Raw genomic sequence first — 19,857 nt, 5'->3', positions numbered from 1 at the left:
GTTGTAGAGACGAATACCCAATCTAGACAGGGGAGAACAGTGGAACGCTTTCCCCCCAACACCTGGCCAAGCTTCAAACGATAGATGTCTTTAGTGATGTCTGTTGACTTGTCATTAGAATCTTTATAGTTTGTTCCTTTACAAAATGAAGAATTGTAAGGGGCAGAGCGTAAGACCGAGGCTCTGAAGTGTGTTTTGAAATCATTATGCTCTCGCTCTGTTTTCTTGTTTCACCAGCTTCAATAGAGGGGTAGCTTTACAAGCAATCTTGGCCTTGTTTGTTTAAGGTAATTACTACTTGTCCTCCCATCCTTCCAGCCCAGATGATGCAAGAAAATGACTGTTCCTCTACTTCAATCAATGCTGAGAAAAGAAAAGGGAGAAAGGGGAACAGGAGAAAGCAGATGGGAGAGGGGTGTTACTGAGAGAGGGAAACTCTGTGAGAGACACACAGCTCCCTCCCTGCATGACAAGAAAGGGCACTGTCTCTGATTAATTAGCTGGAGTTGGTAATCAATTTAATAAGTCTGAAGTTGATGGTGAGAGGTCCCGTTTGGCGGGGCCTGGCTAAGCTTAGCGCTCTGTTCGGGGGCCCTCTTTTTCTTCCACTGAGTAAACAAACGGTCTCTATTTACCTAAAGAGTTGTTTCTTTTTTTGCTGGGGTCTATTTTGCCAAAACTGCCTGAAAGCCTCACAACACTGCATAAGTCATTTCCAAACTAATTTAATTGCAGCCTTTTGAAATACGTACAGGGTGAAGGCACCTCTGGTCACTGGTCCTATAAAGGAAGTTTTCGCATCTTAGTATTCAGTTCAGTTCTCTCCCAATCCAAACTCCAGATATGGTCAGTCTTTTTGACTCAGTCTGGATGGCAAATCTCATGAAAAGACTTTTGTCGGCTGAACATTGTGGAAAACATTACTTCAATGATCTGCCACAAAGTCTTACACTGCCGTAGGCATAGCATTACACTTGATAGAGCATATTAGGACTGTTATTTTCTTGTAGAAAAAAAAAATTGCCAATGTGTACTTTGGTATCTGCACTCATCATCGTAGATGGGTGTGATGTGGGCATCAAACATGTTCAGAAAGTCTAAGACCACCCAGGACAGCATTATCTCGTCCTTTTGAAGATGATTCATCTTCTCTCACGCTCGCTCTCTCTGTCTCTTTGTCTCTGCGCTGCATTTTCAAGCAGCAAACCTTGAAATGTCACAAAAGCAAGAGATGGGATGCAGGTCTCTACACCATTTAAGGGAGAAAAATAAACAATTTCTATAAATGTGACAACTTCTTCTAAATGAATGACTTTCATACCAATCGTGTTCAGACAGGACGTAATGCCATAAATCTGTCTTGCCTCCATACATTGTAAAATATTTATATCTAATGTGGGTTCTTGTCTTTATTTACAAAGTGTGTTGGTAACCCTACCATGTCTACCATGTCTACTATGCCATGGGCACTTGCCATAAACGGAAATCAGTTTAAATTACATGTTATGTCCTACCCCACGTGGTCTTACCTGACAGTTATGTAGGCCTTATGATGGAGAGCTCAAACCATTTTATATTTTGAATAAAAACATCCAAGAAAATCTAACAAAAAAAGGATAGAGTGAAAGATATACTTATATTGCTTGTACTACTTTGTGTTCGTTTGAAAAAGTTGTTTATGACATGGTACAGCAGTTGGTTCCAAATCAAACTCACAGCCCCTGATAAGGGCCTGCCACATAACCCATGCAGTTAATGATAGTCCGTTGTTAAAACACAAAGCCAGTCAAGTAGCTGATAGTGCACAGAAATTATTTAAGCAGTGTTAAGTGGCCTATTGTCATTCAAATGATAAATATGCTTGGCAGAGGTTTTAGAATGGCTTTTACAAAGCACAGCTATTGTTTGTGTCGAGACAAGGTTTTCGGAAGTCAGAATTGAGGGAATTACTTTGGAGAGTTTCACGAAGTTCCTTGGGGTTTGAAGACAAATTGGTTCCACGCTCATTAGGCCTTCCCTAACAGTCAGACGAGCCTTAAACATCACAACCTTCTGCCTTGACTACAACAGCAAGGGCAGGAGTGTCACAAAGCTGCAGACGAGAGTGACGAATGGCTCAATGAAGCACTACATTTTGCACACATTTATTTTCTCCAAGCAGTTCAAGACTACCACAATAGGAACATTTACTTGTGTGTACATTACATCAATGCTAAGCTAACACGTTAAGGTACACGTTAGCCTCTAATTTCTAGGTTATAAGTATGTATATAAGCAGCTTATACGGCCTTTATGATGTCTTACTAACCATATATTAGGCCTTAACTCAGTGATTTGTTAGTCAAACACTAGAAGTCATGTAGTACTGGCCAATCCTTAATAACCTCATCATTAGCTATAATAAAGAGCTAGTTAAACAAGAAACAGACTCTTAGTCAGCTTTTCTCAATGTGGGACGAATAAGGGCGTAGTACCTCAATATGTGTTCCCTATTCTGAAGCGTGATCATATTTTTTGCTTGCTGAAAACTGGTCCAGAAATGACCTCATTGGACAGAAAGGGGCCCACCTCCCCTCATATATGCCTTTCAGCCAACATTTAACAACATTTGATGTGAACAACAAAAGGTCCATATATACTGTACTGCCATATGAATGTCGGCTGTATACGGTTATATTATGAATAGCAAAGCGGCACACCGGCCCACCCCTTGATCAAAAAACATTTGATTGGCTGAAACTGGGGATGTGTGACGTCTGATAAAAGGATAAATGGATTCATACAGTATATACGTCATGTAGCCAACACTCAAAACGGATGTAAACAATTGATGTAAACACATAGAGGTACTACGCCCTTATTAGTTCCACATTGAGACAGCTTACGAAGAGCCTGTTTCTTGTGTGACTTGCTCTTTATTAACTAGGCTTATTAACAAAGTGTACAAAACATTAAGGACACCTGCTCTTTCCATGACATAGACTGACTTGGTGCACCAGGGGGTTGCAACTGAATATTAGGAAGTTGTTCCTAATGTTTTGTACACTCAGTGTAAATATACCTTTTTATTGTAAGCTAATAATGAGTTTATTAAGGATTGTCCAGCACTACATGACTTCTGTTTGACTAACACATCACTTAATTAAGACCTAATATATGGTTAATAAGACATCATAAAGGCCTTATAAGATGCTTATATACATACCTACAAACTACAAATTAGTGGCCAACATGTGGACCTTCAAATAAAGTGTTACCCAAATTGCAAGTGGGAACATTATTGTCCATCCTTTTTGGTGATAATCTGCTTCATCCAATGTTCATTTTTTTCTCTCTCAATGAAACAGTGAAAGACAATACATAGTATTATTTCAGCAGTTCTTGAACAATGCTTGACTGTAAGCTGGTTGTTTTCAATCAAGCAAAGTTCTATAATTACGTAGCTTGACGTAGGTGGTTATTCTTTCTTTAGGAAGTAGACAATGAATGGCCACAAACGCCAGACTCACTGTGCTCATTCATGAGACAAATCAAGGTAACGTTAATTGCGTCACTTAAAGTTAATTTGAGCAAATCCCCTGGAGCGATTTCGGGATCCCTTTTTTTGTTCATTTGTAAGACAAAAGAATACTTTTTGCTCTGTCAGTTGCTGCATTGACCTCAAGGTTAGGGTGATGCAGGTGTGTTTTTTCTGGAAATGGCTCTTCCTAAGCCATTTATTCTACTCAGTAACTCTGGCCCAATTTCCTGTGTTCGTGGTCACTTCACTCTCCCGTTTCTAGTCACAGCATTTCACAGTAAAAGTCATGTTACATGTTTTTGGATAACTTTTTTTTCTTCTAAAAGTGGCATATTAAAGTGCATGGTTTCAGTAGAGGTACTAAACAGAACCAATGGGTAAAACATACATCTTGCATTATGTTGCATACTATTTACTGTAAAAACAAAGAGGGCAGGCAGAAACGTGTTTTTTTCTCTAAAGCAGGTATTGCTCCGGTGTTCCTTATGATGTCATTACCTTTGTGTGTATTGTTAAATGGTTATTTAAAGAAAAATACACTATTCATACAGATAAAACGCAATATGCCGCTTGCTTAGTGAAGATGAATGCATAATGACTGCGTGCTCAGCATATTTGTTCTTGAGAGTTTTTTTATTCCACTTCCAGATAGTCAGGAAAAAATTAATTGAAAGTTAATTTTCATTTTGTGTTCTTTAAGTTATGTAAAATGATAATACATGATTTCAAATGCTTTTACAATTTCCAGCTCATATAATGTAATATCTAACCCACATAATAACTAACCCACAGTCTTATTTTTAATTATTGTGAAATTGTATTAATAAGCATTCCTTTAAAACAAAAATCTGATTATAAATGTTATGTCTACTTGACCTCATTCCCATAGTTTGAAAAAGTTGCAGTTTTAAAAAACGTAGGACAGTGTTAAATCCAGCTAATCGGAGTATGATACAGTGGGCATATTTCTTGCTTGGTACTTGGCAGCTTGAGTATTGGAATTTATCATGAGTTCCAAACTTCAATTAGTGACAGAAATAACATGCATTCATAATTTGATGTGAAGCTTTGTGGTCACCCAAGAGATCCTCTTTTCTTGCTCTCGCTTTTATTTGAAAACAGTCATATGAATCTGAGGTCCTCAATAATTACTCTGAGTTAGACAGATAGCATTAGAAAAGATAACAGTTTGTATATGTGCAAGGTTGTTGCAAGGTATGTACTGGTTTTCTTCATTTTACTTCCACATCCTTATTATATAGACAATAGACACAGCAAGTGCTAATATGGTCTATATAGACACTGTATAGACCATATTAACACTTACTAATTTGTTTGTCTTTCTGATTCAGCCTGCAATGGTGTTACATTCTTTGAGAATGATCTTGATTCTTCGAAGGTAAGCCATTGATTGCCGTTCAATACAGTTCTTTATAGCAGTTTTGAGATGACTATTCCCATGCAGTGAACGAGACATAACGACCTTATCGTAACATAGGTTCAAAGCTCATACAGACTAATAACACGTTAAAAAGCATTATACCTCATCTTTAAGTAAGACCACTCCGTTGGACTGAAAAAGTATGAACAGCCAAACACTGTACAAACAAATCTTTTCAAAGGAAATTGGGGGTTAATTTGGCTCAAAGACAAATCTATTTTGGTGCGATTATTAATTGTGACAGATCCATAATCATTTAATGATTGTTGCATTAGAATAAACGGCATGTCTTTTGTGTTATAATTCTGCGCATCTTGACAAACAAGACCCATTAAACAGCCCTATGGCCTTTTTCAAGAGTGATGATTACGCTAATTAAAACCGCAAAACATCTGTGAGGTGCCGTGGACGTGCCAGAATTAAACAGGTCATTAAATCAGCCGGGGGAAATGTCAACATCCAATACCGCCTGTCGCTCTGAGACTAGTTTACATTCATCAGGAATGAACATACTGAATATGAAACACAACCAAACTCCTTCAATAAGGAAGGGGCAGCATTGACACAAAACGCAACAAAATGTTTTTATTTGACTACAATTTGAGACTGCAGTCCAATTCAAAGCCAATGTTCTGTACATCCATCCATCTATGGATGTGCGTGAGCCTACGAGAGATTCTTCTATTCTTAGAGACCAGTCTATGGTCAAGATATTTTGAATATTTCCCCTTATCTGTAGCATCTTAGTTGAGACACCGAGATATTTTCCTGGGGTCATATCCCCGAGCTTCTGGAGTTAAGTCTGTTTTTGATATTTGTTTGTTTTTAATCTAGTGATACACCAGCTAGTGATCCCATTGATATGCTATTACAAGGTACACATGTCCCTGTTCACGGCAGAACCTTCACAACAATTGCACAACAACTACTTTTCAACCATTTAATAGGATTGTTGTTATTCCACTCCTGACGACAACAACTGCTCTCCCCCGTAAGTGTTTCAACATGTGCCCGAGGAATTTGTCGATGCATTTCACAACAAATCAACATAGGTCAGAGGCCAAGCTTGGCCTGCAGTAAAAACCCATTGAAAATGACTCCGTAACATGGAGAGAAGGAAACAGGATTTTCCTGCTTAAAAAAAACAGTATCTTCTCCGCTCAAGGCATTATGTTCAAAGAGATTAATAAACGGAGATGCTATTGATACGGTGGCTGCGCTGCTCTAGGCTGTACGCTGGTCATGTTCAATGAAAACACTCGACTTGCTAACATTTAAATGGCTATATGCAGGCTAACATATAGCTAAAGCATATTCACAGATGTGAATTGCTTCTAGCCATTGTTTTGAGTCCACTGGTTCAACAGCATTATGCCTAGGACACAGGATGAGATGATGTACATATAAAAGGGTCTTTCCAAGAGAAGTTAAACATTATCTGAGAACAGGCCAAATGGAATATCACCCTGATAAAAAAGCAGTCATTTTCTCTGAGTGTTGGAGGGTGCAATGTTTAAGAAAAGATCCAAAATGACCACACAGTGCTAAGCAGTGCAAGTTCATTGTGAAACCATTTAAAATGACAGGAAGTCGTTTAAGTTATGATCACCCAGAGTGTTTTTGATGCGACTCCTGTGGAAACACTGTGTTGTCATGTCACCAACGCCCAGTGTCAGGAGCCTAACACTTAAGTTATCTTGATTGAATGACTTGCTTTCAAACATGTATTTCCAACACCCACAGTGTTGTGAGCTCAACACTGTCAAGTGTTCTTGATTGAATGACTGTTAAGTTTTAAAATACCAGTTTCCAAAACACAGTGTTGGAAGCCTAACACACAATTTAAGGGTCAACTTAAAATGATTATTTGTTAAAGCAGTGTTAAAACGCTAAGGAGATTTTGCTTAGCCTGCATCCAGACTTTTGAAACAGCGAGGCTTCAGTATTATTGGAAATCAACATAATTAACAATAGTAAATACTGCTTGATACATTACAAATGGGACATGTTAAAGCAATGTTTTTAGAAGGATTTGTCCAATTTGATCTTAGTTTTAGGCACCAGAAATGAACGGTCTAATGTTGTGTATCAAAACCATTCCAATTTTTTTCTCTGTTCTCAATCAATATGCATTTTTGAAATAATCACAATCAAAGTGAGGACAATAACCCATATAGAGCACTTTGAGGTGATTAACATTGTTAAACTCTTTCTCACTGAAGGACTGTTAAATAGATGAATTAGCTCATCTTCATATCTGACTGCCTCTCGCACACACAGAGTCCTATACTGTAAGGCTCCAGCGTGGAAATGATTAGTAAGTCTTCGCTCATTCAGGCAATCGTCATCTGATGGTCTCAGAAACTCAATGAAAACATATACTGTAGAGCAAATGTCTTTTTTTTCCCCACAGCAAAATGTCCACCCATCAAATAAACAATAGTATCATGTAAAAGTGATTCTGAAAACTATTGCCAATGTGCTGTCCTGTGTTTTATACACATTTCCACACTATGAGGTTGGAATAATACTGTGAAATTGTGAAAAGATTATACCCTTTTAGTGTAAGAGCTGATTGAAAAGATCACCTGAAATGTCAGCTTGTTTTGAGGGATGGAGTTTTGGCCTGGCATCACCAGGCGGTGAATTAGTTAATATACCGTAAGAGTTCCAAACCTCTCTGCCAATAACAGTTTGTTTTCCGACCACTCCCAGACAGTCCAAGCTAAATTGTTGCTTGAGACTTTGCTATGAAGCCATTTTTGTTTCTTTTAGACACTTTTTATCGAACAAGAATCACAGTAAGGTTCTTAAATGTTACTCAGAAATGAAAAACAGCTGGTTCTCTTGTCTGTGGAATCCATTGTAGTTCTCAGCTTTTTCAGATGCTTAAAGTTTTAAGTTGCCTCGGTCAAGTAAACGTTTTATGAGGATGTTCTGCCCATTTAGTCTTGCAGTGAGTGACTGATTCAGCCTATACAGCAGGACTGTGAGAATAGGATACAGCGTGCACTCCAGCGTGGAGTGGGTGCACAAATGGGTGAACAGCAAACATCTGAGGTGGATAAATCCAGATTGCCTTGGAGCAAAGCAATCATTTTGCATTGTTAACAAAATAATGTAAGGTTATGAATAACGGCAATTAACAGACTTGCTATTTTTCCGCATGAAATTTGAAATTACAATAATAATTATCGCAATCGGCATGGGGGATTTGGGTTGGACCAGTTAGGAGAGGTCATTGCAGATCAAAATATGATCAGGGTGCAAAGAAACTATAAAAGACTGGCATCAAATCTACTGGGTGCACAACAACATTGTTAATCATTGCTCAGACTCTTTACAGCCATAGAGTAGGCTTCTCAGAAATATCCTGTGCTTCTTGTTTAAGCCGAGGAACAATGGCATCTTTCTCAGCATGGGTGAAGGCCAACACCAAAGCCTCCGTTTCATGTCTCATACCCTCTCTGTTGACACAATTTACAGTTTATGGCTGCTCAGAACAGTTTACAGCAGCCAAATTTCATTTTGCACTGGCAAATCCTATCGCACATTATCCTGTACATTGCATTAGGACCCTAATCTCTTCTTTCTCTACCTCCTCAGAAGAAAGGAGCGCCTTCATGATTAACCCACTTTACAGCAATAAATAAACGCATCATCCAGTAATGTACACCAGATTTAATTGGAAGGAAAAAGGCCCAGAAATGCTCAAATCACAGAAATGTAAATGGAAAATAGCACACACACAGCAGCCACCATGGAGTGCTCAGAGAATTCATTTGAACAGTCCATAATTCTCATCTTATACAGGCTTTGTTTTTTTATTGTTATTGTTTTGTACAGTATCCTGACATTTCCTCTCAAAATTGTACAGGTACAAACATCTTTTCTAACAAACTTTATTAAATTAACTGAGAAGTTACACAAATCTTTACAAAAATGTACATTTCTTTCTCTTCTGGGTTTATGTCACATATATCCCATGTTGCTTTTGGTTTCCCATCTTTGCTTGGCTTCAAACCTGAAACAATATTAAAATACTGATTTAGCAAAAACCTATTTTGAGTACTTGGAATAAAAATCCTGCAAAATATATTCTCTTTTACAGAAAAGACAATTCATTTCTGAATGAAATACACATATTTCCAAGTTCTTGAGAGCTTGAAATGACAGTAAGTTAAGTGTAGTTCTTAAACATTGACATAACACATTTTGCACATATTCTAACCATGACATCCACTGTGACAGTTCAAAATGGTGTCTATCGAATTTTACGAGACGGCTACAGAACACGCATTCTCTGTATAGGCGAAACTTAGCATGTACGCATACCTGTGCATGAAATAAGTGGGAAAGAAGCTGGCAAGCTGGGCAAATATGCATAATAAAATGTATGTCACTGACAAACTGCGATGTAATGTAAATTAAGGAGATAATTGTGGGGAGGAGAGCAAAAAAGACAACACACCCCCAAGCGATTTGCGTCTTCCTTTTCTGGGCTGCCCGAGAAGCCTCCGCTTCCTGTTTGCTTTGCACAAAGTCACGGCAATCGGCGGCTTGAGCGATTTTCACGGCCAGCTATTGAGAGGGAGACAAAGACAAGGCCCATTAGAGGATGTAAATCAGTCTCTCTGGCAAGCAGAGCTCTTCCAACTGATGTGTCAGGGTGGCATCCCATGAGTGCCTCCGGTCCCCGTTTTGTCTCACCCCGACCATGATGCAACGACAGTCATGATGGCATAAGGATCCCTGGGTTGGTGAAGAAAAATAAAACATGGTACATACACACAGACAACTGCTTAACAGTAATAAGACAGTCAACTATTTACCACGAACGTGCAAAAATAATAATCATGACCTTTCCTAAATCGTTTTAATGTACACTAGAGGAGACCGTGCGCAGTTCTTTAAATGAAAAGTTAAAGGAATGACTGTGCCTGCAAGTGGCAAACACATTTTGTCCAAATCCCAGGGAGGAAGTGCATGTATTGTCGAGCAGAATAATCCCAATAACCCCAGTCGCACAGAAGCACGAGAAACAAAAGGAGAAATCCTGTCACTCCCGAGATAGGTTTATTATTCGACCGAAGGAAAAGTTTGATAAACACTTGGAACAAATCACCCTTTCTAAAAATGCATAGAGTACAATCAGGGGAAAGAAAAAAAGTCTTAAGGTAATGAAGAAATGTGCCGCCATTTCTTAACTGGGGGAAAAAATAAACCTGCTAGTGATTTTTTTTCTTTCAATTATAATTAAGTGGGATAAACTTTATTAGAAAGACTAAAACTAAAATATCTCCTAATGCATGCTGGGATTAAGCAGGTCAGAGCGAGCAGCCAGGACAAATGTAACTCTAAAGGCTTTTTATCACCATATTTCAGGAACCAAGGGTGTAAAATGTTCTAATTTGGGATACATTAAAAGCCATAAAGGTCTTTCAAAAAGATTAATGGTACTTTGCTTGGATTTAAGATAAGGGCTTCAGCTGGCTGCAAGTACTGGGCTCTGGCTGGGCCCTCGAGGCATTAATCTATACAGTCACTTGGAAGATTTGTAAAGCGTCTGCATAACCTGAAGCTAACATACTATGACAGTTTTCTAATTCCTTGCCATTTTTTATAGGTTTTATAGCCAATAAATTATGTTTTCTAGTTGGAATGCTGGAGAAAGGGAAAGTTACAATGGGTGATCATTATGTCGGGAGTAGATTTGCCAGCAGATAATTCTCATCAGGGCGTTTTGAGCACCATGTTTAAGTGGTGTAGGTGCTAAATGCATTTGCTTGGCTGTGGCACACGCTGGGATTGTACATCTGAAGGTTTATTAAATTATTGACAAATCTCAGAAAGGCTCCTGTGTTCACACATTTTCCAAAAATAAAGTAATTGGGTAAAAGGCATAGTTTTGAGAGAAAATACAATGAAATTGGAGGATGCTAAATGGCTCCTTTTGAAGTTTACACCCAGAGATGTATACTCTTTACAACACAAGGATTACCCACATTAACCTGCTCTCCCGTGTGGATCATTTGAAATGCAAAGGTCTAGAAACCACGCCTTCCTAAACATTCTTCCAAAACCAAAATTAAAACCCTCTTCCAAAACCAAAATTAAAACCCTCACATTCCCCCCTATTCTCTTTCAAATGACGCCACTGAGCAGTTACTATATTTAAAGCGTTAAAGGTCTTTAATTTTTTTTATCAGTTCAGTCTACAATCCCTGATTGTCTTTACTGGGGCTCAACATTAATGTCAACCAAGTTACCTAGGCGACAGAACAGATCAAAGAGACAAAAAAGCCCTCAAATGTCTGATTAATCAAGCCTGCAAACAGCTTATTTCTTTTAGCCTGCATGCAAGTATGAAAATGAGATTCCGAGAGCAGTACATTGTGCAGATTTGTTCATTCTTATCTGAACAAAGCCAGCGGCAGCTTATTTCATGGATCACTGGCACTGTCAGCGCTGTGGCGCCGAGCAGGTGACGGCTCCTCTTTCTGTGGCGAGAACAAAATTAGCAAAAAGTCGGCACAAATTAGCCTCTCATATTTTCAGTAATATGACATTATTTTTCATTTACTTTTTTTGATCCACTTTTCAGGATTTTTTTCTCCCCCTCCTTCTTGCGTCTTAGTGCCAAATCCTTTCACATCACAAGCCAGAAGAAATTTAAAAAAAATGTGCTGCCAGAATAAAAAATACAAAGCTAGAAAAAAAGAAAAGAGACATGAGCCTACACAACAGGAAGAAAAAAACTCATGTGTTCTTTGTTTAAGGCAGTCACACAAGCCAATCCATGTTTCCTTAAAACCCAATATTAAAAGAAGATTTAGTGTCCGATACCATCCGTTCCCCCCCCTCCCCCCAAAACCATTGTCTTTCCTTTAAAAGTCTGTCCTGAGCACAGCCTCTGTTTAACACAAGGTTTATTCAAAGGATTAATACTGTGACCTTTGGAAGGTTTGCAGGCAGAATATTCATGCTGCATTATACCGCAGCAGTAGCAGCACCTTAGGGCCACTAGGAGGGTTTAAGACAATAGTAACGCTTTCTATTGTCACTCATGTTTGGGTCATCATAGAGATTCAAGTGGACCTCCAAATATGGGGCCTCATTATATTATATGTCACTTCAGCACGGACCATGTTAAAGACAAGGCTGTGATAAGACATGTCCATTGTATGGACACAAAATAGTACTGAGTAACACAAGGTATTGTCATACACACCCCCCCCTTGAGCTGACTTGTATGCTACAGCATAGCCTACTTCATGGACCGCGTGGATGTGTCTTCTGTCAGTGACAATAATCCAGACATTGGGGGATAATGCCGGTAGTACTACCAGTTTACCAACATGACTGCATACAGTCTTCTGAGTGTGTAGTTATCAGTAACTTCTGGATCCCTGGATATCCCAAGATACACAATTACAAACAACAGCAGCTTCAAAAAGACAAAATGGCAGGGAGAGACGATTCAACTTCAAAACACGAATGCTCTTCTATATGGATAAAATGTTCAAGCTGGTATTAAGAATATGAAATAAATGATGGCTTTAAGGGAGAAATGGCCTTAAACCCATTCATAAATGTCCTATCCTGGGAAGCCTCTTCCAATTAAAACGTGTGAGAGGTGGATTAACAGGGGCTATGTGGCTTTGCCTCGCTAAATCACCACCCCGAGCTGCTCCACTGCGTTTGACGTGTAAACGATTAATGACCAGCCTAATTCCCTTATCACACTACCTTAATGCCTAAATAATGTGGCCTTAGTCAACTTTGGGAAGCAGGGCTATATAAGAATGGAATGAATATCAGATTAGCAGCTCATATGTAATTTCAATCTAATTTCGAAGAATCGAGGTAGGGAGGGAAAAAGGAAAATGGATTTCTAGTCTGAAAAGTCAGATTGTTATACTTCAAATTGATCTTGTTTATGCCACGTAAAAGCATTACTGCGACAATGAAGCATAAAGCAGTTTGTCCACTAAATTGCTTTGATGTCATTCAATCTATTTCCAATTATTGGTTGTCCTATCTGTGCAGGTTAAACAAAGAAATGCCTATGCTGATAAGAAGAATTAGGTCGAGTTCAACTCCCTGAAAAAGCCAGGGAGGAAACATGACAGTTAATATTCTGTGTATCTGTGGAAAATATAACATTTGTGATCAAAGAGATAAACGGATAACCAAAAGTCTTGACAATGATTTGAGTGAAGTCGGGCTCAAATGGAATGCATAGGCCTAAAGCTTCACCTCTACGTGTGTTAGATTATGCGGATGTGCTCTTATTTCACTGTGAGCCAAATGGTGTGTAGGGCCATGCAATAGAATGTAGCTAGAAGCTACCTTAACCCAACACCTAGCTACTGTTTACCATCAAGAGGTACAGAGTCCCCCCCCGGCTTAACGGCTACAAAAGGTTGGGATGATAATCCCATGACCCAAGTCTGAGACCAGGTCAATGCAACACATGATTTTGCAAATTGGTGTCAGGTCATCGAAAGTGTGCCCAGGCATTAGGAACTTGATATGGATAAGTGTAGAAGAGCGATAGTGTAGCAACTTTAACCCAACGCCTATCAACTTCGTCAAGAGGTTTGGATCCCTTGGTAAGCTATAAGGTTGTTGGCCGCTGGAACCCGGTTGAGTCCTGGACGGGGGTGGAACTTGGTCAATAGGAATGTAACGATTCACCGATATGCTTCGGTCCCCGGTTCAAATGTTTAAGATATGAGTGCATCATTTATTTAGTTATTTAAACTTTATTTAACTAGGCACGTCAGTTAAGAACAAATTCTTATTCACAATGACGGCCTTACCAAAAGGCAAAAGACCTCCTTGCGGGGACGGGGGCTGGGATTAAAAATCCGAATAAATTAAATAAAAATATAGGACAAAACACACATCACGACAAGAGAGACAACACAACATAGAGAGACCTAAGATGACAACATAGCATGGCAGCAACACATGAAAACACAGCATGGCAGCAACACAACATGACAAGGTAGCAGCACAAAACAGGGTACAGACATTATTGGGCACAGACAACAGGGCATGAAGGTAGAGACAACAATACATCAAGCAAAGTATCCAGAACTGTCAGTAAGGGTGGCAATTATTGAGTCTTTGAATGAAGAGACTGAGATAAAACTGTCCCGTATGAGTGTTTGTTGCAGCTCATTCCAGTCGCTAGCTGCAGCAAACTGAAAAGCTGAGCGACCCAGGGATGTCTGTGCTTTGGGGACCTTTAACAGAATGTGACTGGCAGAACGGGTGTTGTATGTGGCGGATTCGAGCTGCAGTAGATATCTCAGATAGGGGGGAGTGAGGCCTAAGTCTGTGGGAACCCAAACTGATCCAAATGTAGCATGCATCGAGGTCAGAAAATCAATTCAAACGTCACGAATTACCGGTTCAGAAAAAGTTTTACACAAATTACTTTTTATACCTTCGGAAAATACCTCTCATCTTTGGTGACAACTGCGTGTTGAACTAAGCAAGTCATTAAGTTGACAGTCATTGATCTACAAGTCATTTTGCATGATGAATAACCCCAGGCAATATCAGTGGCCTAGTTGAACTGTGCATTGTGCACAACTGTGCGTGCTGACTAACGAGAGGTATCTCTATTCCTGATCTGGCAAATCTGCACGTCACCATCATTCACATGTTTGTGAAATGGCTTGCACAATATTAGGCTTTATTAGTTGAGTGACAACCAATGTAATTTGCCAGGTAATTTTTTTATCAAATTGCGCTGTTGAAAAGGTGTGAAAAGATGTTTTACCAGAATAAAATGTCCTAAACTACCGCCGGAGACACAACTCTCATCTGGCTATAGGTAGGATACATGGTGATCGGGGTTTAGCCTAGATTCGATTTTATTTTGATTGTTCAGGTTCACCATCAGTAATAGTTTTGCTTGAAATGATCAGTGTATATGGTAATTTATTTTATATAAAGGGTAATGTTGATAATTTCATAATGAGGACAACAATCACCTTTGCTACCCGCACTGCATGTGTAACAGTTTAACTTTCAACCGTCGCCCCGACCCAGGCTCAAACCAGGGACCCTCTGCACACATCGACAACTGACACCCACGAAGCATTGTTACCCATCGCGGCACAAGAGCCGTGGCCCTTGCAGAGCAAGGGGAACCACTACTTCAAGGTCTCAGAGCGAGTGACGTCACCGATTGTAGCGCTCACCACCTAGCCATTTCACATCGGTTACACTCACCCCCCTTTTGACCTCCTCCTTTTCCGCAGCAACCAGTGATCCGGGTCAACAGCATCAATGTAACAGGATAGCTTTCATCCGTCGCCCCGACCCGGGGGCTCGAACCAGGGACCCTCTGCACACATCAACAACTAACACCCATGAAGCATTGTTACCCATCGCGGCACAAGAGCCGCGGCCCTTGCAGAGCAAAGGGAACCACTACTTCAAGGTCTCAGAGTGAGTGATGTCACCGGTTGAAACGTTATTAGCGCGCACACCGCTAACTAGCTAGCCATTTCACATCGGTTACACATGGTCGAAAAGCAGGAGAAGAAGAGTCCATCAAAACGTTCAAACTTTCCAAACCACTTGATTATGAGATGGGGTGAAATTCAATGTTAGGCTATAGACTCAGTGGTCATTTTATTAGGTACACTCATCTAGTACCGGTTTGGATCCCCCCTTTGCCTCCAAAACAGCTTGAATTCCTAGGGGCATGGAAACATTGCTCAATTGGTATCAATGGACCCAAGGTGTTCCAGGAAAACAATCCACACACCAATACACCACCAGCCTGTACCATTGACACCAGGAAGAATGGGGCCATGGACTCATGCTGCATAGGCCAAATCCTGACTCTGCATGACGCAATGTCCGGACCAGGCAATGTTCTTCCACTCCTCAATTGTCCAGTCTTGGTGATCTCGGTGCCCACTGAAACCACTTCTTCTTGTTTTTAGCTAATAGAAATGGATCCCGAGGTGATCGTCTGCTACAATAGCCAATCCGTGACAAAAACCGACAAGTTGTGGGTTCCGAGATGCCGTTCTGCACACCACTGTTTTCAAGTAATCCTTGACCTAGAGTGGAAATTCTTGTTACGGTTCCACCTCGAAGACTGATGCAGGCTGCGAATACATATTCAGGACTTTGGGGTGGGAACGTTGTGGTGATTTCCACGTGTAGCAGAGAAATCACAAATAGGGCACTGACGCACCGCTCTCAGTGTAACTAGCTAGCATGCTAACCGTAGCTAGCTAATGAAAGTTTATGTGAAGACATTTCAGTTAAGACAGGCATTCCTGTAAGTCAGGTGAAAATAATTATTTCAGAAATATAAATACCTGCCAAGAGATGAGTCTCAACTAAAACGTGCCTAAACGAGCCGTTGACATGTTTCCGGGTTGATGTTTTGTCTGACTTTTGCCATATGATAATTCCAGTGAAACAGTGTCGGATTCCAGACGTCATTCCTATTTGGAAACACACACAGACATGATCAAATAGCTACATTCTTTGTTCTCTCTGTTATCATTTCCGCACGCTGGCTATACAGTATATCAATGCATTATCTAAATTGCGACTGCAAATCCGCAATAGAAATAGAATGAATATAAGCTTCCGTAATATGGATAGCCTAAATATTGAACGTTTTGGAGGGTGTATGGAAGCAATGGGCGAGTTAGTTTTGTATGGCCAGGTTCCCCGGGTGGGTTGAGATGTCTCTTTTGGATCAATGAAATGGTAGAAAATAAGCAAACCCCTGCACACCTGGCCATGCAAAATGAATTGGCCTAAAACATTATTGCTCAAAACCATTCCTCTTGTGGCGACGGGGGGAGCGGGGTTCTAAAATGCAATCATATCATGCGATTTGACATTTATAAAATTGTCTTTTTTTATGCAGACTGGCTAAAAAAATGATTTCAATTTAACAAATTACCCAATGGATTACGATAATTTGCGGGTAAAAAAAAAGGGGAGGTGCAAAAAAATTTGTTTGGGCAACATTTTTATTTGCTCCATGGCAAGGCAGCCAAGTGTCGTGGCATCACTAGTTAACACATCTAGTTAACTACCTTTACCTAATATCAGATTTGAAACCTAACTCTCACCATAACTATACTGCTAACCTTAGCCTAACCCTAAATTAAGACCAAAAAGCTCATTTTTGTTTTCATGAATTTGTACAATATAGCCAATTTGGACTTTGTGGCTGTTTTATCTCGTGGAAACCCAAGTGTACGGAGAAAAGACGTTTGGCTCTCAGACGACTCGCAAATAGGAAGAACTTATCAGCAGGTGTTTCTGACTAATAAACATGTCCATGTTGGATGGTGGTCAACATTTAAATGAAACACAGGCCTGAAAAGAAATGTAGGCAAAAAATTATTTGCACGTCATCTCATAGGAAAAGACAAGTAAGACGATGACTTATTGACTTACAGTGCATTCGAAAGTATTCAGACCACTCAACCTTTTCCACATTTTGTTAAGTTACAGCCTTAATTCAAAAATGTATTAAATTGTTTTTCCCCTCATCAATCTACACACAATACCCCATCATGACAAAGCAAAAACAGGTTTGTAGAAATTCCCACATTTATAAAAATGGCACACCTGTATTTGGAGAGTTTCTCCCATTATTCTCTGCAGATCCTCTCAAGCTCTGTCAGGTGGGATGGGAAGTGTCGCTGCACAGCTATTTTCAGGTCTGTCCATAGATGTTCAATCGGGTTCAATTCTGGGCTCTGGCTTGGCCACTCAAGGACATTGAGACTTATCCCGAAGCCACTCATGCGTTGTCTTGGCTGTGTGCTTAGGGTCTTTGTCCTGTTGGAAAGTGAACCTTCACCCCAGTCTGAGGTCCTGAGCACACTGGAGCAGGATTTCATCAAGGATCTCTGTACTTTGCTCCGTTCATCTTTCCCTCGATACTGACTAGTCTCCCAGTCCCTGAAAAACATCCCCACAGCATGATGCTGCCACCACCACCATCATGCGTCACCGTAGGGATGGTGCCAGGTTTCCTCCAGACGTGGTGCTTGGCATTCAGGCCAAAGAGTTCAATCTTCATCTTTTTTTTTAGGTCTTTAGGTGCCTTTTGGCAAACTCTAAGCGGGCTATCAATTTATTTTACCTTTATTTTACTAGACAATTATTTTTTCATGATTGCCATTTTATTGCCAGTCTGTCATTAATGAATTAAACTGTTTTTCTAATTAGCTTATAAAACTGTTGATGGTACATTATTGTAAGTGTGAGTTCAAAGCTTGCTAATAAGCCTTCCCTACTCAGAAAATGCAAGATAATGGAATATGTACAAAGCGGGCAAACTTTCAGACTCTTTTTCGGTCCCTAAAGATGACAGTATCTAGCATCAGATTATTAGGGAACAGAAAAATAGAGACATGCTTTATACCACTGGCTGTTCGGCAGCATCTTCCCAGGAGTGGCTCTCTTTTTTGCATGTCATGTAATGCTGTTTGTCAAATTGGCAGCAAGATTACATAAACCTCTGACACGATTTCCCCCTGAACGACAATAATGATCATCTTTATTGAGAGAACATGACAATGCATCTTGAATAGAAAATAATATGGGGAGGATATACAGCTCATGGCTTTGATTAGATAAGCAGTCAAATAGTCTCACCAGACAACCAATGCCAGTAATGCTTTCATGTACTTGGACGTATTATTATTATTTTTTTTTACACCTACAGAATAAAGACTATTTGTCATCATGAAATTGTATAATGACCAATAGGGATGTGCATCCTTTCCTATCAAGACGATTTGATACATATCTAGATACATGGGCTCCGATATGATACAGGAACGATACGTTATATTTTGAAACGTTTCGGTGTGAAATCAAGCTCAGGTGCATCCTGTTTCCATTGATCATCCTTGAGATGTTTCTGCAACTTCATTGGAGTCCACTTGTGGTAAATTCAATTGATTTTGAAAGGCACAAACCTGTTTATATAAGGTCAGAGCAAAAACCAAGCCATGAGGTCAAAGAAATTGTCTGTAGTGCTCCGAGACAGGATTGTGCTGAGGCACAGATCTGGGGAAGGGTACCAAAACATTTATGCAGCATTGAAAGTCCCCAAGAACACAGTGGCCTCCATCATTATTAAATGGAAGAAGTTTGGAGCCACCAAAACTCTTCCTAGAGCTGGTCGCCGGGCCAAACTGAACAATCGGGGGAGATGGGCCTTGGTCAGGAAGGTGACCAAGGACCCGATGGTCACTCTGACAGAGCTCCAGAGTTCCTCTGTGGAGATGGGAGAACCTTCCAGAAGGACATCCATTTCTGAAGCACTTCACTAATCAGGCCTTTATGGTAGAGTGGCCAGACAGAAGCCACTCCTCAGTAAAAGGATTTCCTGAGGCATATTCTCTCAATAAAGATGATCATTATTGTCGTTCAGGGGGCAGTCGTGTCAGAGGTTTCTGTAATCTTACTGCCAATTTGACAAACAGCATTACATGACATGCAAAAAAAGAGAGCCACTCCTGGGAAGATGCTGCCGAACAGCCAGTGGTATAAAGCATGTCTCTATTTTTCTGTTCCCTAATAATCTGATGCTAGATACTGTCATCTTTAGGGACCGAAAAAGAGTCTGAAAGTTTGCCCGCTTTGTACATATTCCATTATCTTGCCTCTTCTGAGTAGGGAAGGCTTATTAGCAAGCTTTGAACTCACACTTACAATAATGTACCATCAACAGTTTTATAAGCTAATTAGAAAAACAGTTTAATTAATGACTGACTGGCAATAAAATGGCAATCATGAAAAAAGAAACCGAGGGTGCTAAGCTTCCACTACCACCAATTAAGGCCTAATTACAAACAAATTATATATGTGTTTTGCT

At 40.0% G+C, this 19,857-nt stretch overlaps 1 protein-coding gene across 1 annotated transcript in view; it reads right to left on the bottom strand.

The window, feature by feature from the left end:
* Nucleotides 1-8,622: 8,622 nt before the first annotated feature.
* fam204a (family with sequence similarity 204 member A) overlaps nucleotides 8,623-19,857 on the bottom strand; it is a 36,238-nt gene continuing 25,003 nt past the window's right edge. The window contains exons 6-7 of the mRNA XM_024424437.2: nucleotides 9,433-9,542; nucleotides 8,623-8,985 (exon numbers count right to left, since the gene is read on the bottom strand). Of these exons, the coding sequence (XP_024280205.1) occupies nucleotides 8,934-8,985; nucleotides 9,433-9,542 (162 nt within the window). The 3' untranslated portion in view covers nucleotides 8,623-8,933. The remainder of the gene's footprint in view (nucleotides 8,986-9,432; nucleotides 9,543-19,857) is intronic.

Source organism: Oncorhynchus tshawytscha, linkage group LG06 (genome assembly GCF_018296145.1).
Source record: "Oncorhynchus tshawytscha isolate Ot180627B linkage group LG06, Otsh_v2.0, whole genome shotgun sequence".
Classification (NCBI taxonomy): Eukaryota; Metazoa; Chordata; class Actinopteri; order Salmoniformes; family Salmonidae; genus Oncorhynchus; species Oncorhynchus tshawytscha.
This window is presented reverse-complemented; position numbering and strand designations above follow the sequence as displayed.